At 38.1% G+C, this 25190-nt stretch overlaps 2 protein-coding genes across 3 annotated transcripts; one reads left to right on the top strand and one right to left on the bottom strand.

Annotated features, from left to right (window-relative positions):
• Nucleotides 1–66: 66 nt before the first annotated feature.
• On the bottom strand, nt 67–11928 carry aftphb (aftiphilin b). Its single transcript, XM_052580647.1, has 9 exons — nt 11753–11928; nt 5988–7416; nt 5678–5838; nt 5245–5365; nt 4876–4932; nt 4507–4605; nt 4309–4339; nt 1477–1600; nt 67–1313 (listed from the first exon to the last, which is right to left on the bottom strand). Exons 2-9 carry the CDS (start codon nt 7374–7376, stop codon nt 1181–1183), a joined length of 2115 nt encoding a protein of 704 aa, XP_052436607.1. The 5' UTR covers nt 7377–7416; nt 11753–11928; the 3' UTR covers nt 67–1180.
• Nucleotides 11929–15082: 3154 nt separating this feature from the next.
• On the top strand, nt 15083–25189 carry rlf (RLF zinc finger). Of its 2 annotated transcripts, XM_052580340.1 has the most exons (9): nt 15098–15405; nt 17554–17708; nt 17883–17964; nt 18813–18948; nt 19220–19422; nt 19518–19654; nt 19828–19969; nt 20061–20147; nt 20238–25189. In XM_052580340.1, the coding sequence occupies exons 1-9, from the start codon at nt 15190–15192 to the stop codon at nt 24996–24998; spliced, it is 5919 nt and encodes a 1972-aa protein (XP_052436300.1). In that variant the 5' UTR covers nt 15098–15189; the 3' UTR covers nt 24999–25189. The 2 variants fall into 2 exon arrangements, with proteins under 2 accessions (XP_052436299.1, XP_052436300.1); XM_052580339.1 differs by having other exon boundaries at nt 15083–15405; nt 20061–25189.
• The last annotated feature ends 1 nt before the right edge of the window (nt 25190 follows it).

Here is a 25190-nt window from a genome sequence, read left to right as displayed (position 1 = left end):
ATACGCATAACAAGTAGGCTATAGGAGAGAGGAGAAAAGAAAAGTCACATATATTTAAAGATTAAACTGATATAGCTAGTAGCACTAATGTGAACAAACAGGAGAAAAGAACAGAAAACAGATAAACAGCAGCTCCCTTCGGATAAACAAATCACCAGAGAAGCTAGACGTTTCAGACACAAACAGAGGCCACACACAGTATGTGAAGAGATCTTAAATGCTGTAAACCATCCAAAAAGAAATAGGACTAAATTCTGTGCCTTTTTTAATTATTATTGTTAAACTTTAAAATACAATTTAAAACATAAGACAGACAAAGCATCCTTTATACATTTTTTCCCACAGGAACAGTAGCTGCAAACCATCTTTTCTTTAAGACGTTATAGCACTGCTGTCATATTCATAGTATATCTGATTGTGCATAAGCTTCACCTTAAAATAATACAGTGACAAGACATATTAATAAAACAAACAACAAACAAGTAAAAAAGCAGACATGCAAAAAGATGCAGCTCCCTTAATAAAACCTCCCTTATCAAAACCACATTATTAATATAGTCTTTTCTTGTGTGCTTGTCAGTTGTGGTAAAACAAATAAATAAAACAACTATTAGAAGTAAAAAGTTAAGGATGGTTAGAAAAAAAAGGTAGTTATAAATCAGTTAAAGGAAGCACTGAACTGAATGATATTTAAAACAATACAGACAAATAACATAAAAAAGCACATACTAATACATTTGTATTTATAAAGTAACCAGGGATCAGTTTTTATTTACAGACTCTGGTTTCAAGTAGTAAAATGTGCAATTCTGCATTTCACCTCACTGAGTGAGAAGTGCCATTTAAAAGGACTTAGATTTTCACAAACAGCACTCAAAAATAAAACCATAGTCATGTATCAGACATAAAGGGTGAATATACTGTAAATACTGTGTGTATATCAGATAAAGTGTCTTTACTGCTAAAGAAAAAATCATCAGGGATGTTTTCACATATAGCTGTATGATTCAATCCAGTTAAAAACATTGAACAACTGAGGAAGTGAAGAAATAGGCAGCCTTTAAAATATTAAATTGTTATATTAAATATGGAATAAAGGGTGACTTGAATTGTTTTTGGAGCTGTCTATAAAACCAGTGAATGATGAGGCTGGAAGGTGATTGGCTGATGCCGTGTTCGGTTATATGTGATTGGCTGCTGGAGTTAGGATGGAGGGGAACATTAGGACCCTGGACTGCATGAAGGATAGGTCAGGGAGAAGAGAGATCACCTTTGCTGCTTCTTTGCTCATCTTTTCATCTTTTTCTGGCTTCCTGTCAAGCACAGAAAGAATGAGCATTTTTTTTAATAACATAACATTTCAGTAATAACAGCAGAGTCACACATTATTTGACCTTTCTAAACCGCTCTCACTGTAAAGTAGGCATGTAGATGTCCTCAACATGCATGTTAAAAGTATGCACACACATGTCTAACCTGGCTGTTGTTCTGGTTCTCTCCATAGACTCCATGAGTTTTGTAAATGCATCTGCAATGTAGCGCCCAGTGGCGTTGTTTTCCATTTTAGCTGTAGTCAGTTCATATATCTCTGGATCAACACCTAAATAAACAGGAATAAAAATTAAAAGAGACACAAATATGCAGACATGTTGTTTTCATTTCTTTGTCATGCTTAAAACTTACAGTTCATCATGATAAAGACAGTGAAACTATGTAAACAGGATCTCAGAAGCACTGTAGAAAAACCTTACATGAGGTATGAAAGTCATGCAAGACTCTTGCCTAGGGAAATTTAAAGATAATTTCCCAGAAACGGAGAAGCAAATCACGCAAATCACTAGTGCATTAGATTAAAGGAAGAAAAAAAAGAGATACTCACAGAGGCAGATACTGTAAGAAAGTCCAGAGAGAGGAAACCAGGGACAGAACACTAGACTAAAAACAAATGCTAAAGATGAAAAGCTTCTCTAAAGCCTGATTTTGAAATCACAGACACAAGGGAAAAGGAAGAAAACAAAGGTTTCACAGCAAACCACTCACTTCTCGGAGTAAAACCCTTTCTGTTCTAACCTGGTAGTGGGGTGTCAGTTCCACTATCTGAGCTACATTCATCCACAGGGCCAAAATAATCCAAATTTAGCTCTGATATTCCTCCATCTTGTGCTTCACATGAGAGCCACAGCAATGACAGCAGGACATGGAGGGTTAGTATGTTGTTAGTTAAACGTAACCACAATATATTAACAGAATTAAATGCACTACCATTCAAAGCTTCTGTAAGTTTTTTTTTATTAATATTACTTTTATTCAGCAAGGATGCATTAAAATGATCAAAAGAGACATTAAAGACTAATACAATGTTACAAAGGATTTCTATTCCATTGAACTTTCTATTTATCAAAGTATCCTAAAACAATTATCATGGTTTCCACAAAAATCTGAAGCTGTTTTAAATAATTTTTCTTTAAATAATAATAATAATAATAATATTAATAAAACTTACCGACCCCAAACTTATGAATGGTAGTGTATATGTATAAGAAGCATGTAGAAAAAAGACAGATCAGCACCAGGGAATTTGTATTAGTAGTGACAGGGCAAGAAAAAATTAAGAGAATGAGAAAGGATAGAAAAGCAAGTGATATACAGAATACTGTAGTATAATATATTTATTGACAATTTGGTGCAACAAAACTGGAAAAGAAATAATTATCCAGAAAATGAGATTAAGGTCAATAATTTTGGTTAAAGGAATATTCTGAATTTCTTAATTTAACGTTGACAGCATTTGCAGCATAATTCTGATTATCACTAAAAAGAATTGACTCATCCCTCAATAAAAAAACTAAATATCAAGGCAATTGCACTGGGAAAAAATCTTAAAATACACAATGTTTAAAAAAATACAGCCATAAACTGTAAACTTTTTCCTTTTTTATCAAAAATTAACTAAGAAAAAGAAGAAGAAAAGTCAAAATAATTTTCTGTGATAATCAACATTATGAAGCAAATTTAGTTTTTTTTTTTACTTGTATTGAACCCAGAACATTCAATTAAATGTATAGTTCACCCAAAAATGAAAATTCTGTCATCATTTACTCACCCTCATGTCGTTCCAAACCTGTATGAGTTGCTCTCTTATGTTGAACATAAAAGAAGATATTTTGAAGATCGCTGATAATCAAACAGTTGGTGGTTGCCATTGACTCCCATAGTATTTTTTTTTTCCTACCAACTGTTTGATTACCAGCAATCTTCAAAATATCTTCTTTTATGTTCAATATAAGAAAGCAACTCATACAGGTTTGGAACGACATCAGGGTGAGTAGATGATGACAGAATTTTCATTTTTGGGTGAACTATCCCTTTAAGATCAAGCAAAAGCAGGTCACAGTGGGTTTTGAGACAGCAAGAATAAATGAAACCAGAATGAAACATTTACATAGACTGAGTTACAGAAATGACCAGCTAATTATACCTTCACAATTGTAAAATAGCATTCCAATATGTTGTAGCATCTATATGTAAAATGTGGTGGTGTTTCCCCTTTAATTTGCAGCCAAGCTGTACAATGGCTTCAAGTAAGCACCAGCAAAAACGTCAGCTATTCCAAAAAAAAGATTTGCAATCTCTTTTTTAGTCAAACCTGAGACAGAAGCTGATGCACAGGGACCAATTTGATTGTATTTTTTTTTTTACAACACAACTGAGAACATACTTGATAATGGGTATAGTTCTCTTTATCTCAAGTCTTGCATATAATGGCAAGGTAAGAAATCACAGTCGAAGCTGCATACTTCATACTAGTCTGAGGTAGTATATTTCAGCCTCTGTGTGTAGCCAGCATGAGCCTGGACTTTAACAGTGAACAAGAGGGGAGAGAGGTAAGATATAAACATAAATGAACATTTAAAAAGGAAACTGAGATGAATGGGTTTATATCTTTGCTGACTTAATAGTGTTTCAAGAAGAAAGACAAAAACTGGGGGAAAAAAAGTTTCCTGTTCTTTGGATAATAAACAAGAATTTGATGGCTACTTCTCAAATTGTTCAGCGAATGCTAGTTTGATGTTGTTTTAAATCAACACTGATAAAACAAGTACCAGGACAGAAAGTTTCCTAAGTGGTATTGGAATTTTGAAGGAACGGGAAGTTTGAAAAATGGAGAGAAGAAAAGTGTGTCATGAGAGAGGAAGGAAGTGCTCAGACAGGGGAAAGTGAGGCAGCATCAGGAGTAGGATTTCTGCCGTGAGTGACGAGTGGCTTTTTCTTGAACTCTAGAGAAGGAGGCACGGCGAATAGACATACCGTCAGTACTAATGGCCAAAGAGGATGCCACCTGCAGGACAACACTGGAGTTAGCGAACATTCAAAGCGAACATTCAAAGTGCTATTTCAATCGACATAGAAAGAGAATATGAAAAAATACAGAAAATCTAAAGACTGAAGGTTAGATCACTAATATATCTGTATCCATATATCTATGTGCATTTCTGCATTTTTCACCTGAGTGCATAGAATATTTCCACTCTCCACAGGATCAGAAAGGGAAAGTGCAGGGGAGGCTGGCGATTTTTGAGACTCTTTGGTGGGTTCCAGCATTCCCTAAGAAGAAGGGACAGAAAAAAATTAATAATAAAATATTTATTTTATTGTTAAAAAAACAAAACAAAAAAAAGTCCTGCACACAAAGTCAAGTCAGGTCTTCTTAATTGTCAATTCTTCCACATGTACAGCACATACATACTGAGAATTTAAATTGTGTTACTCTCAGACCCTTGGTGCACACAGATAACAAATAACAGTAGAGCATAAAAATACAGATAGATACAGATTATTACTTTTGAATGGAGTGCATGTTAGGACTTTACTGACCAGTCCAGCAGCAAACATAGGCACGATCACCGGCTGCTTCTTATCTCCAGTGAACAACTATGAGAGGAATCAGAAGTCAAATCAATAAAAGTCAAATCAATAAAAAAAAAGTAATCAAACATATTTAATATCTTGGACTGGGTGTATTTAAAGTCGGAAGCAAAAAATCTGAGTCTGTGACCATCATACACAATGCGATTTTTCTATGTAATCCGTCAACTCAAATCTGCAGACTGGCTTTTACTTTCGGCAACTAACATTAACTTCTTCACAATGTGTATCTTTGGGAAATCAGGGGGAAAATCATGTGGTGTATTCCAGACTTAACAATACTGCATGTCTGTGCAGTATGTACTTTGAAGAACTCACAATATTCCTGATTCCTAGGCAATCCAGAAGTATTCTGTTGCTATGCGAACCAGCCCACTTGTACTTAAGGCCATGACTGCCGTGGATGTCCTGAAGGTGGCGCCACATGGCCAATGCATTCCTGCACAGATAAAAGTAGAACCAAGACCAAGAGTTCTTTCTCTGAAACTACAGACAAACTAAACACAAAGGATATATTTAAACATTAGTTTATTTACTGAAGTCGCCTCAGGTTAAAAAATATAGCAATTAATTGTGAAATAAAGTTTAAATTCATAAAGAAAATCCGCAATGTGAGATCTGAAGATGCAATTACAACAAAGTCTCTTTGAGATATAATGTCAATTGAATTTAACGACATTTGCAATTAAAAGCAAATTAAGCCAGTGAATCTTGATTGTTGAGAGGTTTGTAGCCAAGATGAAACTCTTACTCCTGTGCAAAAGAGCTGCTTGGATCCCTTTGCTCCTGAAGATCCTGAGCCTGTAGGAATTTGTGGAGGGGCAAGACCTCAGTGACCCCGTTGACCTCAGGAGGGATCTCTGAAGGGAAGGCAGTTCTGAAGAGATGCTGTGTTTTGCAGCTGAAATCAGCCTGAGAGAGACACAAAACATAGGTTGCAGTTCATCTAAACTTCTTACATACACATTAAATGTTTGATTTTAGTCAAAATAAAATGTATTAATGCACTGCAATTCATTTTAACAAAAGTATGTTACGGTGTTTAACATCTAACAACTCACAGTGCTACTCTGGAGGTTGTCACTAGAGGGTGCTGCTGAAGTCTCAAAATCTTGTACTTCTTTACCCAGGGAAGTACTCTGTTCGATCCCAAATGTGGCCCATGAACCTTGACCCTCTTCAGTGACTTCAGGTGGTCCAAACGCAGCCCAGTTGTCCTCCTCTCCCACCGCCACACTTACAAACGGAGCTGAACTGAAGTCGGCAAAACTGTCACTAGGAGGCAACTCAGAACAAAAAGCTACTTCATTGTCCGTTGTTTCCTCAGCCAGCTCAAGGTCATCCTTGAAGTCCTTCAGGCTGTCCATGTCATCAAACTCATCATCCGTGGAGCACCTGGACATCGCTGTGACAAATTCAGGAAATCCGTCCTGGGTTATAGATTCAGTTCGGCTGAAGTCTGCAAAACCCTGAGTTGCATCTCTGAAATCTCCAAAATCCTCATCAGCTGTGGGGTCTATGTTTGTCTCAACTTCCTCATTTACTTCCACCCCTGCCTTTACAGATGATCCATGAATTTCCCTTGTGTCTCTGCTCAGCTGTGTGTCAGAGATTAGATCCACATCCTTTGAGGGGTCCTTCTCTGTTTCGGCTATGTCAACAGAGTCCTCTGACCTGTCTAGACAGCCTGCGTCACCACAAACAACAAAGTTCTCTATTTGATCCTGCTCACCTTCAGCCTCCTTTGCATGTCTACTGGTAGTAAATGACTGGGAGTCACCAGATAACTCCAGTCTCGTTTCCGTCTCTCCAGGTTCAGATTCTTCTTCATGCAATGACTGACCGTTTGAGTCTGGCAGGTTGTCCGTTTGGTTAATTAACTGCTTTCTGTCAAACACATCAGCTATGTTTACGTCTAGTCCAGAGTGTTCCTCGGTGTCTGTGCTGTGTAAGCAGGTGGAAAGAGCACTGTCCTGCTCTGAATTTGCACAAGACACACTGTAGCCGTTACTGAGGCCGTGTCCATCACCCATACAGCTCTTTTGGACATCAGGAATTATTGAGTGAGATTTCTGACCATATTCGACGGAGATCTCCATCTGTAGGTCAGAGGATTCAATGCCATCTGTGAGGATGTCAGACGATTCCTTCTCTGTTTTCTCAACATTGTGGATTGATTCTCCTTCCATTTTATTATCATTATCCCATCCACTCCCCGAAACAGTGACATTCTGCACGGATTTGATGTACAGGTCAGGTGGGGAGTCCTCCAGTGCGTTTGACTGGTTGAATGTTGTGGGCGTGTCAAGCTCTGAGAAGCTGAAACTGGTTGACACCCCTCCACCATCGAAACCCCCGAACTCACCAAACTCATCCTCCTCTTCTTCCTCTCCAGCCGCATCCAGTGGAGGCGGAGAGGAAGAGTACAGACGGATGACATCAGGCTCCATGGTCCTGTTGCGCCACCTGTGGCCACATGCACACACACCCCTGGAAAATTAAAAATAGAAAAGACAGAAAGACAAAAACACAAAGCGTGATGTTGAGACATGAATTTTAAATTACTATAACGATCAACTCTCTTCAATTGGCATCACGTTTCTTTACATCACTTTACTTAATATTTAAAGGTGCAGTAGGAGATCTTGGAAATGCTAACTTTAGCCTTAAAGCACTGAAAGCAAACGTCCCACCCTCCCTGCAATCGCTGTCCAAAGCCACGCCCCCTGAACCCATATATGCTCACAGACAAGAAAACCAGAGACCACATTACTTCAGCAAGCTACATCAGTGGTTCCCAACTCCAGTCCATGTTCTGGAGTGAAGTAAACTTGATTGGATTTCCTCCTGCTGATGATGTATTCTGTCTATGCGAAAGGGGTGCGCAGAGGTATGCAGATACATACGTTGACAGAAAGCTAGAAAAGCCAATTAAAACACACGGACCGAGCATTTTGATTGGACGAACATTTCTTGGTCCTACGCCGTCCACAGAATATATAAATACATTTAGACCACTTGACTAAATGAAATTGCTATCAGGATGTGAAGAGACTTTAAACCAGCATAACAAAAAAAATTCTGAAGACAATCACCTATTGCACCTTTAATAAATATAATAGTGCACTGCTTGGAAGTTAGGTCATGTAGTATAGTTTATGACTGAGCACTAAAAGCAGGAATAACACAAAAGTAAAAAAAAAAAAAAAAAAGGCTTAAGGCTAAAGTAGTCAGCATTGCTAGATCAGAGAGCAGACCATTCATTATTTACCAGCACTTTAGATGTGACCCTTCTTTCATGGGCTAAATCTAGGGCACGGTTTAAACAAAGCTGCAAAGAATAACAACACTTTTTAGCTTGTGTACGTGTAGTAAGATGACTTGCAATTACAGTATTGACAGGTCCTCCAAGCTCAAAGGATCTGACAGGTCTCACATGACGGCTAAAGTAGCAACAGCTACAAATATTTAACAGTTTGTCTGCAGACTCATTACTTGACTGGTGTAGAGTTAAATGGTGGTGCAATGAGGAAATGTAATAATAGTGGTCATATGCTAAATCTCTTTCAGTAGTTTCAAGTAGGCTCATGTTTCCTTGTTTATGCGAGTTTCTGACATGGTCACCATTGTAAAAGTAAAAGCAAGTTGCAAGTTTGTCAAATTGCAAAAATCGGCCCTAGTTTACACGGCTAGCTGATCTACACTTAGTTTAAACTAAATAGATGACAGCTGGATAATAATTCTAGAGCTCAAGATAGCACTTGTAAAACATTAAAGGCTTAGTTCACCCCAAAATGAAAATTCTGTCATTAATTACTCATCCTCATGTCGTTCCAAACACGTAACACCTTTCATCTTCGGAATACAAACTAAGATATTTTTGATGAATCAGAGAGCTATCTTACCCTCCATAAACAGCAATGCAACTGAAATTTCCCAGGTCCAAAAAACGTAGTAAATACAACAGTAAAACAGTCCCTGTGACCTCAGTGGCTCAATTTAAATTTTGCGATGCTACGAGAATACTTTTTTTTTTTTTTTTGCACAAAGAAAACAAAAATTACACAATTTACTCAACCATTCTTCTCCCCCGAGTTACATCTTCTGCCATTTTAGAGAGTATAACAATGCATATATGCATGCTTTCCCCTAAGCATAAACAATGCTTATTACACAGATCATGTGCCCGCTTTCCCCCTGAACGTAAAGAACGCTAATTATGTCTAGATACTCTTGAAAATGGCACTAATCGTCACTTGGAGGAGAAGATTGGTTGAGTAAATTATGTTATTTTTGTTTTCTTTGTGCAAAAACAAGTATTCTCATACCAAACAATTACAATTTTAATAAAAATATTCTCGTAGCATCGCAAAACTGAGGTTGAGCCACTGACGTCACATGGACCGTTACCGAAGTATTTACTACGTTTATGGACCTTGGAACATTTCAGTTGCGTTGCTGTCTATGGAGGGTCAGATAGCTCTCCGATTTCATCAAGAATATCTTAATTTGTGTTTCGAAGATGAACCTCACAGAGACCAAGCACTGAAATTAATGATTTATCCATATCAATGCAATGCCGTCAATTACATTTGATTAAGCCCTGAAACCCTCTGTGACCAACATGATTAGTGTTTCAAACAATTCATGTGTTGAGGTCAGCAACTCCTTTATGCTTCCTTCGTCCTGTTTTACTTTTCCAGCAAGAAAGGCCTGGGAGCAAAAACTTTTAAAGTCAGCATGATAATGGACACAGTGTAATCTGACTTGTGGAAAAACTTAATTAGGTCCCACATTAACCAACATACTGTACACTAACATTCAAACATTTGAGGTTTGTAAATCTCTTTACAGAGAATGCATTCATTAACAGTAAAACAGAAATATTGTAAATTATTCATACAATTTATAAATAATTATTTTCCATTTTAAAATGCTATTTATTTATTTGTTTGCAAAGCTAAAATTTTAAGCAGTCATTTCTCCAGTCTTTAGTGTCACATGATCCTTCAGAAATCATTCTAATATTTCGAATCAATTTTGAAAAAACTCATTCTGCTTAATAATTTGTGAAAACCTTAATACATTTTTCAGGACTCTCTGATTAATAAATATAATTGTCTGAAATATAACTATTTTGTAACATTATACATGTCTTTGCCATCACTTTTGATTAATTTAATTCATCCCTGCTGAATGAAAGTATAAAATTTTTCTTCAATAAACAATTACAACAAAAATAAATAAAAAACCTAATTTACCTAAACCTAACTGACCCCAAACTTTTGAACAGTAGCATATACTGTGGTTTGTGTGTGTGTGAGAGAGAGAGACATCATGTTTTTCTGTTCACGCATACCTAAAAAGTAAATTGCACAGATGCTCTTTGATTCTGGAAAACCACAGTTTACAAATTTCAGTCAGTTACACAAGCACACAATAGACTGATGTGAGTTTGGGCATTTATGATTTGAAATATTTTGCCTACTAGCCCACATACGACAGTATTTAGTTTGCCTCATGCAAACAGACACACTTTTATACACATGCTCACTGTGTAAACGTTGATATGTCCTCTTTGAAGGGAGCGTAAACTGATGAGGAAACCCAATCCACTTCCTTTGTGCTCTCAGACAAACAGCACAGACTCAGAGACAGAGACCAAACATCGAGGGACAAAAACTCCATCCATTTAGACTTCAACCATTAAGAACCAAGATTTAACCTAATCCAACATTAAAAATAACTTTCAGTTGAAAACAGCTAGAATGGTATTGTCCAGCACAACTCACAAAACCAGTTTAGAGGGAATTTTTTAACCCTTATGAAAGACTGCTGAAGTGGTCATAACTGAGATTAATCAGTCTATGCTTGTTTGTAACAGAAACATTTAAATGTTTATGCTAAAAATAAGGATGTTAAAAAAAGCAATGAAGTCAAGTATGAACCTGTTACAGGATGCCAAAACCTTACATTGACCAATGAATTTCCAGGACTTTTTCATTCATTCAAGGATTAAGAACATTTTTATAGTTAATACACTCACAAAAAATAATTTCTTGTATAAACAGTAAACAATTACATTCACTATGACAATTTCAATAATGGTTACAAATTCATTCATTCCCATGACTATTCCAGACCTGGAAATCAAGGTTGTCGATGACTATGGGAAATTAATCCAACTTTATTAAGTTATTTGTATTTATTTATTTTTATTAAAGTAATTCCAGTGAAAACAGACCTTAACTCTAAGTGCATCTGGCTGGAAAACACATATAGATACTATAATAATGCAAACCAGATATCTTTCGACCTCCTAGCTTAATTTCTAAATACAGAGAAATAAACATTAAAATGTATTTATAATAAACTATTAATCGGATTGGGAAAAATTGCAATAAAGGTAAAACAAATTGCATCTCTTCTCCATTCATGACAGTGAATGGTGACTGTGACTGACATCTTGTTTTGACATTCATTTTTCCATGAAAGTCATACATGTTTTAAACAATATGAGTGTCGAAAAAAATATGAAAAATCTTTCATTTTTATATAAAACATTATTTTAACGTGCACTTCAACTAGAGGAAGTGTTTTGCGCGAGCTGTCACATCTCTTCTGGCATTATGACACGACACTGTCATAAACCGGTGTGGTTTATAATCCACTTAATCGCTCAGAATAACATGTATTAGGACTAAACTATAAAAGTAATAATAAAGTTAGTTATACCATCTACGTGGTTCACAGAATTGTTTATGAGACGCTGTTGTCCTGCGATCTAAGTGATTTGATAACATCGCATGCAGCACATTATTCTTACCTTCACCTATCCGCTATGGAGGATTAGGACGTCCATTGAACCTGCTCAGCGAGAGGACAAGCACAGTCCCGTGTTGTCTTGTCTAAGTAAAGTTAAACCGGCTCTCGCTGCCAGTGTCTACGTTCATCCGGAGTTCCGTGTCCAACAATATGCAACCGGAGAGCCAGACCTTTATTATCACTCTGCCAGATCAAACAGTAATCTACCGACCCCTGTCGGTACGGAGCAGGTGCAACATGACACGAGACAACAAAGAATGTATGGGTTAAAAAAACAGAAACAAAATCTTTATCATAGCATTATACAGATTTGTATATGTAAATCATAGCTGATAGTTGAAGCTCAGAGAGTTCGAAAGACATCTAATGAATGTGCTGCCCTTTTGTGTCGCATTAGAAATACCTTAAAGTATGTAAAGTATGAATTTAGCATGATAATTAACCCAAAAAATTTTTTTTATTTATGAATTATATATATTAATTCAATAATTCGATAATATATATCAATATATATATTTTATTTATTTATTTATTTATTTTTTGCCTGTCAAAAATGGAGCTTGTTGCAAAATAATTTTTTCACTCATTTCTAATCACCAAAAACATGATATTCAGTGTCCTTTATGTTGTGTATAACCTGGTTACATCAATGTTTAAAAAAGTGAAAGTGACGTGACATTCAGCCAAGTAAAATTAAATTAAAATAAATTAATGCATTTAGCAGACGCTTTTATCCAAAGCGACTTACAGTGCATTCAGGCTATCAATTTTTACCTATCATGTGTTCCTGTGGAATCGAACCCCCAACCTTACACTTGGTGACCCATACTTAGAATTCATGCTCTCCATTTAACCCATCCGATGTGTGCACACACAGCAGTGAACAAACCCAGAGCAGTGGGCAGCCATTTACACTGCAGCGCCCAGGGAGCAGGGAGGTTTAGTGCCTTACTCAAGGACACCTAAGTCATGGTATTGCCAGCCCGAGATTCAAACCTACAACCCTAGGGTTAGGAGTCAAACTCTCTAACCACTAGGCCATGATTATTGCTCAAAATTGCAAACCCTGTGTTAATGATGGTAGATCTCTGTCTAACATACAGTCAGATCCATATACTGTATATTTGGAAGATGCAGTGACACTTTTTATTATCTTAGCTGTTGACCAAAACATATTCAAGTTACAGTAATATAATGAATATGGGCTTAAAGTGCGCATAGTTTAATTTCAGGGTATCCTCATCACAAATTTGGAGTATAGCATAAGAAATTACAACTCTATAATATGTACCTCTCCCTTTTTTAAGGGACCATAAATAATTGGACAGTTGACTCTAAAGCTGTTTCATGGACAGGTGTGGGCTATTAATACATTATTTCTACATCAATTAAGCAGGTGAAAGGTCTGGAGTTTATTCTAATAAGTGTGATATTTGAATTGAACAATTCTAGAGAGATAGCAGGAACACTATAGTGTGGCCAAATAAACTGTTTTGATTCATTCTGAGAAAAAAAGAACGCACTAGTGAACTCAGCAACATAAAAAGACATAGATGTCCATGGAGGACAACAGTAGTGGATGATTGGAAAAATCTCTCCCTGGTAAAGAAAGACCCTTTCACGACATCCAGTCAAGTGAAGAACACTCTCCAGGAGGCAGGAATGTTAATTTATACAGTTTACTTATACAAGTTTAGTACAATCAAGAGACTACACAAGAGCAACAGAGGGTTCACCACAAAGTGCAAACAAGGGAAGAATAGACTTTGCCAAAAAAAAAAAACATCTAAAAAAGCAAGATCACCTCTAGAAAAGCATTCTTTGGATGGCTGAAATTAGAATCAACTTGTATCAGAATGACGGGAAGAAAAAAGTATAGAAAAGGCTTGAGACAGAAGTATAGAAAAGGCTCATGATCCAAAGCATACAACATCATCTGTGAAACATGGTGGATCAGTGTAATGGCATGAGCATGCATTGCTTCTGGCACTGGGTTACTGGTGTTTACTGATGATGTGACAGAAGTCAGAAGCAGCTGGATTAATTTGATGTGTATAGGGATATACTGTCTGGCTTCCTAGTAAAAATGGATGAAAAAGCAACCCAAGAGTTTTTGAAAGTAAAAAGTGAAATATTCTGCAATGGCCAGGTTAATCTCCTGATCTCAACCCAGTTGTGGATTATTTCCACTTGCTGAAGACAAAACTAAAGGCATAAAAACCCACAAACAGACACTGGGGAATGTGTATAGAAATGGTATTAATTTTTGTTGTTGTTGTTCTGTTCTGGTGGCATACAGAACCAGAATTATGAAAATTGTGTCAGTGTCCAAATATATGCTTCTGTGTAATAAACAATTATAGAAGTAATTATTATGGAAGCCTACATGACTGTAGCTAACTGTGATTTAAGGTGATTTCCATTTCCCACACAACAACAGATGGGTGATGGGGATAGTGAAAGTAAAATTGGTTTCACTTTCAATTTGATGGTCCCTTTAACACATTCTCTTAGCTATAAGTAACATCAGAGTATTAGAAGTGTATTAGAATGGTAGGGTTAGAAGAAGTTTCACATGTACTTGCAAAATTATATTTAGTAGAATGTCTGTTGGGAGACAATCACAATAAAAAGTTATATAAGCAGACAGTCTACTAATACTCTGAGTAAAGGTTTAAAAATACAGGCTGTTTTTTTAGTCGACAAAAGTGATGAAACTCCACAATTAAACTAAAGACAAATGGGAGTGATATTCAATTGTGAAAAGTATGAGGAGTAAAATTTACAAAAAACTACAGGCTATACAATAATTTGTCAGCTATTGATTAGAAAAAGATGGAGTTCTGAACAAGGGCAATTCATATGGGTCTGCTGTCTTCTCTGCTTTGCTGCTTTGTCCAATAAATTATTTCTGCAAGATAGAGAAGACTTTTCCTCAACATTTGGCCCCAAATTTCCTATCCTACTAAATGTACTCATTCTGGGTAAAATAAATTATGTTTTAGTGTACTACTACTACTAAACAATCCAAAAACGTTTTTATTTTGATTACTGTTTTAAGAGATAGATAGATAGATAGATAGATAGATAGATAGATAGATAGATAGATAGATAGATAGATAGATAGATAGATAGATAGATAGATAGATAGAATCTAAAATCAGAAATTTACAGAAAATTGTTTATATTTTGCTAATTTTTGTGAATTTCATAATTACTCTGAAAAATGTGTTTGAGGAAGTTAGTCTATTCATGCCTTCCTTTGTCTTAAAGTAAATATAAATTCAGCTCCTTTTGTATAAATCCACTTGTTTTGTGCAGAATAAATCTTCAGAGCAGCGGGGTCAGCGTGTTGTGTGAGAGTGCACGTTTGCAGGGGGAGTTCCTCTCTTCAATCCACCTGGAGCAGAAGGCCCTTCTTCACTATCACATGACTGCATGTGTGCGTACGCGCCGTGGATGCCAGTGAACATGGCGGATGAGAGCGCAGAAGCGGAGCTCGACTGGAGCGGCCGACAGAGCCTGCTGCTCGACGAGGACACATTTTTTGCTATGGAGGCTCTGCAAGCCACCTTTCAGCAACTCGAAGCCGAGCTTCGGCAGCAAGACGTTTCTGAAGATTCGTCCACGGAGTACTGCAATAACTTCTGCCAGGTACGCGCTGCCGAAAACGCTGCATGCATGCGAATTGTTTATATGCAACGTTTCATAGCTGTGGTGGCTAGCATTAGCTGACCAAGATGCAAGTTGTGGCTGAAACCAACCATGCGTGATGCTATCTCAACGCGTGGGCCGTTTAGAGAGCCATGTAAACGCAGAACTACCACAAGCTAATTGTGTTGGCATGCACGCCCAATAACTAGCTAATTTGGAGGCGTTGCAAGCTTTAAATTAATAAATTCAAGTAGCAAGCTGTATTCGGTTGTCGGTAACATTAGCTAGCTGATACTGCATATAGCGTGTTGCACGGCTTCCCCTTTCCCTTGGTATTTGCGGCGGATTTAATCTTATTTAAAATTGCTTATCTGTGGTCTATAAAATTACATATATGAGATTTGGCCCATACGGCCTGCTTGGAACGGCATTTCCATGCATTATGGGAACTATCTTGAACTGGGAGGGGTCCAGCACGATAGTGAGGTGGGGCTCGGTTGTGTTTATCTCATGCATGTATTCGGTCTCTAATAACTTTGATACCTCTGTCATGTGTCACTTCTAATCAACCTGGGCAGTGTTTGCATGCTTGAGTTCAAACTCAGACCCATTTGAAGAGGTCCAGTTCTCTTTGCATTCACACTCCGATCTATTTTTAGTTATGATTTGGTTTGATTTCCATTTCACACTGTTTTTGTGGAATCAGTCCACTTGAATATATTTGTTATATATTATTATTGATGGTGAGTAGAGCTGTTTTTAGCCAGGTAACAGTAGGCCTACTTGTTTGCTTTCAGTAATATGGTTGGCATCAACAAAAGATTGTTGATTTAATTTAACTACACAAACTAGGTTTATGTAGAGTCAAATTTCAGTGCTGCATTGTAAACTCTTTGCTACAAAAATATTAATACTTTTTTAGTCTACTCCAATTTTTGAGTATTTCAACAAAGTTCTGTTGAACCCTCAAATCTTCATTTTGTCTGCTGGGTGCACACTGAGTTGTATATAAGTGTAGTAGTACAATAGTTTTTTTTACACTACTGTTAAAAAGTTTGGGGTCAGCAATATTTTTTTATTTTGAAAGAAATGTATACTTTTATTCCACAAGGCACATTAAATTGATCAAAAGTGACAGTAAAAACTTTTAAACTCAAAAAAGATTTCGATTTAAATATATATATTTTGAACTTTCTATTAATCAAAGAATTCTTAAAAACACAAATGTGGTAAAGCAGCACAACTGTTTTCAGCAGTGATGATGATAAATTTTTCTGAGCCCCAAATTAATGATGTCATCAAGATAATGAAAAGTCTCAGAAGGAAGCACCCAGTTGGTCTGGGGTGAGTCTGGTTAACAGGGCTATACCCAGTTATCCAGAAGAAGCTCTCCTAACCTTAGATTTATAGGTTAAATATGGCATGTTTCCTCACTCATTCTTTATAATAAAATATTAGCTGGGATTTAACATCCCATAGGCTTGAGTTTTGTTAAAGGGTTGTTTGAATGTGTATGAACTATGAAGAACAAGGATGTTATTTGGAGTTGCTCTATGCTCCAGTTATACCTGCTTCCATCCCTACGGTCCAATCAGAGCGCCTCAGCACAGATGGAGTGCTGTGAAAGTGTTGTATCAGGGGTTTCTCCTCACATCCTCCCTTGTGTGGACATGTAGGTTTGCAGTAGAGACCGTGTGTTGGATCCAGGTTCTCCAAAGACCCTTGTTGGCTCTCTGAAGAAGTCAAAACTCTTAGATCTTTGTCTTGTTTCTTGATCATAAAGCGCTAACGCTCAGAAGTTTAGGGTTGAGAAGTTTTGTTTTTTTTCTCACAAAAGCTGCATGTAGGCTATTTGACCAAAAATGGCACAGTTATATTGCTTAATATTTTTATGGAAACACTGATACGTTGTCATGATTTTATGAATGAAAAGTTCAAAGAAGAGGATTTTGAATGGTTGTGTGCACCTGCACAGAATTTGTAAAATGGATTAGGATATACAGACTTTTATTGTTATTAGTGAATTTTAATAGGCCTATATGTTAGATATCTGAAGAGCAGTTGACTCTTAAATTGTATCTGTGTGGTGTTTAAATAGCTTAATGTATTGTTTTTTAATGATCTTGTTCATTTCACTTATTCTTGTAGGCTTTAATGCATTACGCTGGGAGCAGGAATTCAGTGGAACACGGATTACCTCTTTTGGAGGTCTACTGTCTGTCAATCAACTGTTTTGCTGCTGCCCGGCCACATCTCACAGGCGACTCCCCCAACGTTGCCCTTGTGCTCAAAAGACTTGCATTGTAAGTGCAACTTTAAGGATGCTAATATATAAAGGTAGCCTATAACATAATACCCATAATTTGTCTCTGCAGATACTTCATTCTTTTCTCAATTGAAACAATTAAAATCCTGAACTGATCAAAGAGCATTAAATCCATATTGATTTTTTTCCCAAATGTTGTGATCATCTGCAGGAGTTGCCTTGAATTGCTGTTATCAGTGCCTCAAAATGAAATACCTTTGGAAGCATGGCTGCAGTTCCATGGTTCAGTTCAGGTAAGATCAAATTATTGTGTTTTTATGTTCCAAACTAAATTTATTGTGTGAGATAGAACAAAAGTTAAAAAAAAATTCTCAACAAAAGAGGTAAATGTAAATTTTCTGGATCCTAAAATAATTTTTATTGTGAAGATTAGAGGAACCTATTTTTAGGGGTCAAACCATAATTGCCAGACGCTTGTCACAGATGATGGTCAGTCTGTACTGTTGTTCAAGGACATTAGATTAGGCATGTACTCTTGGTGTATTAAACAGAAAGAGGGACATGCTATATAGATTCCCAATGTGAAATAAAATTTACAATCACTCTAAACAATACTGAAAAACTGTAGTGGCATTTTGCCTAACAATCAGTGTGTTTGCTGCACATGAAATGCAAGCAGTATACAGATGTGTCTCTATATATGTGACCATGGAACACAAAACCAGTCAGTTTTATAAATAAGCTTTCCATTGAAGTGTGGTTTGTAAGGATAGGACAATATTTGGTTGAGATACAAATATATGAAAATCTGGAATCTGAGGGTGCAAACAAATAAAAAATATTAAGGAAAATTGCCTTTCGAGTTGTCCAAATGAATCCCTTAGCAATGCTATTACTATTTAAAAAATGTTGAGATATTTATTGTTGGAAATAAAAAAAATGTCTTTATTGAACATGATCTTTACTTAATATCCTAATGATTTTTGGCATAAAAGAAACATTTATCATTTTAACCCATTGTTGTTGGCTTTTGCTACAAATATGTCCATGCTACTTATGACTGGTGTTGCGGACCAGTTTCACATATAAGATTTTTGATGTACATATCATTTTACTTAGTGTGGTTTGACTCTTTGTACAGGCGGCCCATGAGGCCATGCTGCAGTATGGCAGTACAGATTTGCATGCCCTACTGAACATTACAGGTGAAGGTGGAGCTTGGAATAATCCTGTCCTAGTTTCGCTTCTGACCGGCCAGTCAACAGATCAAGAAGAAGGTAACACTCCATTAATATAACTTTGTCCATTATACCCACAATAAATGTAAACAAACAAGCATTTCACTGCTTTCATGTAGAGAGTGGTTGAACAGTTTGTTGTTATTCATCTGTGTGGACAGGCTGACATTTTATTACAAAATATATTATGTTTTGTAAAATTAAGTTTTGACAGATAACGTGATATCTAAAGTCAGACCTTAAGAAAGAGTTGATATCTGCAGATAAACAAATTCAGCTGGTTACTTATGATTGTCTTTCTTTGGAACAGTGAATGCCTATCTTGCTTTGGAGGGAGAAGGTTTCATGGAAATGCGCATCAAACACCTGGAGAAAGTAGGGGAGGTAGAGAAAGCGCTGATCCTCAACAAAGCCTGTGCTAACTGTAGCCTCCTGCCTAACCAAGCTACTTTTCGCCAAACCTTTGTCACCCAACTTTGCCAGCTGCTGCCTAGTGAGGAAGCAATTTTAGAGGTAAAGTACCCAGTTTTCTCTAGTGATTGACTCTGATCATGTTATGTTTTAATAATAAACAAAATTATTTCACTATCTCTCCCTTTGTCTTTTAGATTTCTAGAATAGATGCAAAAGATGTCCTGGACATTATTTGCAACATGGATGCTGAGGGGGAAGAGAGCACAGCTTTCATTCTGTGCACAACGTATTTTACACAGCAGCTACAGCAAGACAACTTGGATTGTTCCTGGTGAGGACCTGTTATATTCAAAATACACTGGATGTCTTTGTACTTGTATTTAGCTTTGTTCACTTGTGAAGGGATCACAGGAGATAATGCTAATACCAGATCTGAATTTCCATGTGAATGGCATTTCTAATGAAGTTTCTGTTTTCCTGTGGTTTAATTCCTGTGTTTGTCAGGGAGTTAACCCTGCTTTGGAGCAAACTGCAGAGAAGAATTGATGTGTCCATTGAATCATTTATTGAACGGTGCCTTCAGTTTGGAGCCATTGCCAGGACTATCTACCATCTTCTATTCCTCATTCGTGTAATTCAGACAGAGGTGAATAGACCTGTTTTCTCCTGTGTTACTTGTTTAGTCCTTTTAATGTATGCTATGCTGTTCCTGACTTTGTCTTTTAAATTTTTTTCAGGCAGTGCAGCTTGGTTTAGCAGTTTCAGTTGAACTGTGTGTGAAGGCTCTTCGGCTTCCAAATCAAGATGTAGACTCAAAAACAATGGTCTGCAAAGCTGTTGCCTGTCTCCTCCCTGAGGATTTGGAGGTTATACGGGCTTGTCAGCTCACACAATTCCTCTTATGTCCTGCTCAGGAAGCCTTTGATGTCCTTGAGGAGCTCTACACCCGTCCTGATCAAAAATATGATGAGGAAAATGCCATTATACCAAATTCCCTGCGTTGCGAGCTGCTACTTTCTCTGAAAGCACATTGGCCCTTTGATCCTGAATTCTGGGACTGGAAGACATTGAAGCGCTACTGCAGTCAGTTACTGGGGCTGGAACCGGAGGAAGAAGTAGAAGATGAAGCAGTATCAGAGGAGCTGTGTAATGTTGGAGCAGTTGTGAATGAAGAGGCTTGGAAAGAGGAAGAAGGTGAAAGTGAAATTAATGTATTTAGCAGCACGGCGCAAGAGCAGACAGTGGAAAAAACAGAAACCGAAATGGGCCAAAAAGTCTTAAAGAAAAAAGACTCTGTGGATGTCTCTAGGAGATTCGACAAGCAAGAGAAGAATAAATTTTTCTGTCAGATATGCCATAAAGAAGTGGTTGAGACACGAATCTGTCACCATGCCAGAAAACACATGGAAGATGATGTGTGGACATGCCCTGTGTGTCTACAAAGGTTTAAAAGTAAAAAGGAATTTGAGACACACACAAAAACACACATTCAGATTCCTGCAGAGGGTCACTGGAAAAAGAAAAAAGTGAAAGAGAAGGTGGACCCAAAACAGTATTTCAAGGAGGATAGTATTGATGAGTTAGAGCCAGGTCAAATTCCTTTAGATCCTTCTCTTGCTATGTATTATCAGTCCACCCATGACCCTGTAGTATTAGAACATATATTAGAGAAAGCTGCTAGTGTGCCAGATAAGCAAGTAGAAAATGACTATATTACATTTGACTACATTAAAACACACTATAAGTTACAGAATCGTGATGTTTACCAGTGTCCAGCCAGTAACTGCTCAAAAAATTTTAAACTTTTCAAATATTTGGGTGTGCACATCAAAAATGAACATGATAGTGAAGATCCCAACATGAAACATTATCTGGAGATGAAAGACCGTCGGGAGAAGTGCACATTCTGTCGGAAGACCTTCATGACTGCCTTTCACCATCGCCAGCACCGTTGGGTCCATTATGGAGATAATCCCTTCATGTGTCTGGTCACAGGATGCGGTGCCCGTTTTGAGACCACCAATGGACTTATAGCACATAAGCATAGTCATGGGTTCCGTTTGTCCTATGGCTGTGAGCTGAAAGGCTGCAGTTTCTCCTATTGTGACCTCGGGCAGCTCTACCACCATGAGGCGCAGCACTTCCGCGATGCTGCTTACACTTGCACCAGTCCAGGGTGCAAGAACTTTTTCTACTCTCGCAAAGAATTTCTTCAGCACATGGCAACCCATGACATCACCTTTACAGAGAAAGACTTTGAGACACAGAGAAAAATGAAAAGGAAACTCTTGCTCCCAGTTGTGGAAAGCTCTGAGTCAAAGGCAGAAGTAGAAAATGGTGTCCAAAAAGGTTCAGGTTCTTCACAGCTGTTGGCCAACAGGGAATCTAAGGTCTCATTGACATGTGTTGCTGTCTGCTTTGATGGTAGGAAGTTTACGTGTGGTTTAAAAAGGTGTGGAAGGACATTTACTACTGTCAGAGAACTTCAGAAGCACTTGAGAATTGCTCATCCAGACAAATTTAATGAGGAGCAATTATGCAAGAAGAAAGTACAAGCAAAGCATTCTAAGACTCAAGCCAATGAATTAAGTAAAAGTGGTCAGGATAACACCGTAAGAAGGTCATCAACGGAGGAATTGAATGACGAAAAAGCTCCCTCACCTGCTCCTGAGTCCAAAGACTGTGACACAACCCTTTCAAGCGTGGAAATTGGTGCAGCACTAAGTGAGATCATGCTTGGATTGAGTCAACTAAGCCTTAATTCTCCCAGCACCAGATATGCTACACGTAATTCACAGAGCACTTGCATGCCTACCTTGAAAGCAAGGTCACCTGCCAAAGCATCGAACAACAAAAATGAGATGAGATCTCGTGTATCGAGTAGTGATTCAAAAAAGCTGCCAGACAAGCCAGAATCACCACAAAAACGTGACAACAGTAAAGACCCTGAGAAAAAGCAACTGCAAAGCAAGCTCTCAACCAAGCCTTACACCTGCGAAGCCAAAAGCTGCCGCTACCAGAGTGTTACCACTTGTGCTTTAATGCAGCACTACATTAACATTCATGGCTACTCTGAGGAAAAGGTTAAACAGATGGAAGTGTTCCAGTCTCAAACATTCAAACCTTCCAAAATGCTTGACAGCACTGGAAACTCGGTCTTGGAGGACGATCAACCACACAGCGAGTTCCTTGTGCAGGCCACAACGAAACCTTACACCTGCGAAGCTAAAAGTTGCCACTACCAGAGTGTTACTAGTTATGCTTTAATGAAGCACTATATTAAGATTCATGCTTACTCTGAGGAAGAGGTGAAAGAGATGGAGGTGTTTCAGTCTCAAAAATTCAAGCCTTTCAAGTGCCATCTCTGCTCCAAGAGCTACAAAAACAAAAAAGCATTGAGGGTCCACTATATACGTATGCATCACATAAATAAAGCCGTTGTTGAACAGATGAGCTGCTCTTTTAAAAGAAAGCTAGCTGAAAAAGCACCTGTGGTGTCATCATCTAAGGTAAGGACCAGGAAGAAGTCGCAGTCTTTGAAGAGGGATGATGTTAAAACCCAAAGACGAGAAAAACACCCGTGGCAACAAAAATGTCAAAAACAAGATTATCGGTTGTGGAAGCGCAAGCTTCATAGAAAAAATGGACAAGCTGAAGAGAAGAGCCAAGTCCCTTCTAAAACTGATGCGCATGTAAACCACTCAAATGTTGATGTAAGGGGAAGTCGCCGCTTGGTTGCTAAAGGGAATCTGAGCTATATCCTCAGTAAATACAATAAACCCTTTCATTGCGTGCATAAAAACTGTAGTGCTGCATTCAATACTCAGAATGCACTTGTTGGCCATCTTCAGCTGGTGCATCACTATAACCGCTCACAGTTGTGCTTCCCATGTGAACACAAAGGATGCGATAAGCAGTTTAACAACTTGTCTAGTCTTACTAAACATTACCATAGAGAGCACAACAAGAAAATCACATCGAAAATGCCTTGCAAGTCTAAGAACATAGCAAAAAGACAAATGACTTCATCAGAGGAGCCCATACCGAGGTTCAAGTGTACATATGCGAACTGCAATGAGTCCTACCATCTCAACAGCAGCCTCTTGCGTCACACAAGTCAGTTTCACCAGAACCAGACTCCCCTGAATCCAGTTGCTACATCTGTGAACAGAGAGTTTAAATCAAGCTATAAAAAGCATGTTTTCTATAGGCACTGTGATCCATCTGATTCCCTTGTGGTGCGTCTCCAGAGTACACCTAAAAAAGATGAGTCCAATAGTGGATGCCAAACCAAGTTAATCATCTCACCTTCTTCCCAGTTGTCGAAAGATTCCCAAAAGCTGCCTTTGAGGTGCTGCCTCAAAGATCAGGAAATTTCTCGCTCAGACAAGAACTTTGAGTCAATGGAAGAAACCGCAGAAGAGGAGCTGGAAGAAGTACCTAAGAAACCAAAAATCAAACTAAAAAGAGGATTTGACAGGATTGTCTTCCGAACGCATGAGGAGGCTTTGCAGATGTGCCAGGACCGCTGCTTTCCTGTGGCCTTCCCTTGCATGGTACAAAATTGTGACTCTGTAGTCATGAGCATGCGTAGTTTAAATCGACATTATATTAGTGTTCACAAAGTAAGACGCAAACAGTTGACTGAGCATGAGGAGAAATTATGTTACACAGCTGAAAAGTTAGAGGAGATAATACAAAAGAAATCTGCTGTGTCTGCTATCCCTGATTTAACACGAATTCCAAATGGTGTCCTTAAAATGGAGTATCAGTCTGAGCCTGCGACCCCAGGTGGCCCATCACTGCCAATGAGCCTCCATTCAATCAAAACTGAATCAAAGGGGCAGGAAGTGATCGAGTTTTCTGGGGAGCCACTCCCTGACAGAAGTTTGCTTATTGCTGCTGAGGATTTGCTCTATGGCTCCCCGAAGTCAAGCGGGCACCCCGAAGAGTCAGTTACCGAGGAGAGTCAAAGGCACAAAGACAGTTCAGAGTTGGAGTCAACTGCACCTCCCCTAATTCGCCCTCCACCGCTGGACCTCTCTCCACCATCTACCCTCAGAATTGCTGTGGATGAAAGTTCATTTGAACCCTCTGGTAAAGACAGTAAGTCTATTAACATTCCTTCTACCATTTCCATATCAGCTCCCACCCCAACTCGGCAGCCCCTCAGACGGAAGAATGAACTCTCTGAACCACCACCTCCTGTCCCTCTTTTACCAATCTCAAAGGATCCTGTAACTCACAGTCTAGCCCCACGAGCTTTTGACTTCGCAACTTACAAACCTATGGGCTTTGAGTCATCATTCTTGAAGTTCATTAAAGAGAAGGATGAGATCCAAATTGAAAAGCCGTGGACTGCTGTAGTTAATAAACCTGATCCTCCTCGACGGCGTGATTGTTTCCGACGAAACTGCTCGGTTAAGGAAAATACTCAAAGAGGAGCCCCAATCTCCCGAAGCCGCAAGTTTCACTCATCCCCTCTGAGGCACTTGATCTCTAAAGGAGAGTGTACCTCTATCCAGAATCTCCGTCTGATTTTGGAGAGAGCTTTAGGGGGCTGTGGGGACCAAGCTATAAAACAACTTCAGTTCTTGAAGCCTGTGGTTGTTCTAGAGAGGCCAAAGTCCTTTGCCTCCATTCTCGATCTCTTACCCTCTGAAACTAAAGCATAAGCTTCTGCTTTGCGCCAAGGCAGTTAAAACTGGCCCAGTTTTTTTATTTGAGAGACTTTCATAGTATTTTTTTATATCGATGATACAATTTTGGTTCTTTGATGCCAGGGTTAGGTACCTTGATTGTGAAGTTGTGAATGTTTATATCTGTACATAAGGTAAAATAAAAAAATGACAAATGATTTTGAAAAT

The sequence above is a fragment of the Carassius gibelio genome, chromosome B17, assembly GCF_023724105.1.
Source record: "Carassius gibelio isolate Cgi1373 ecotype wild population from Czech Republic chromosome B17, carGib1.2-hapl.c, whole genome shotgun sequence".
NCBI classification, from domain to species: Eukaryota; Metazoa; Chordata; class Actinopteri; order Cypriniformes; family Cyprinidae; genus Carassius; species Carassius gibelio.
Note: the sequence above shows the minus strand (reverse complement) of the source record. Positions and strands in the feature narration are given on the sequence as shown.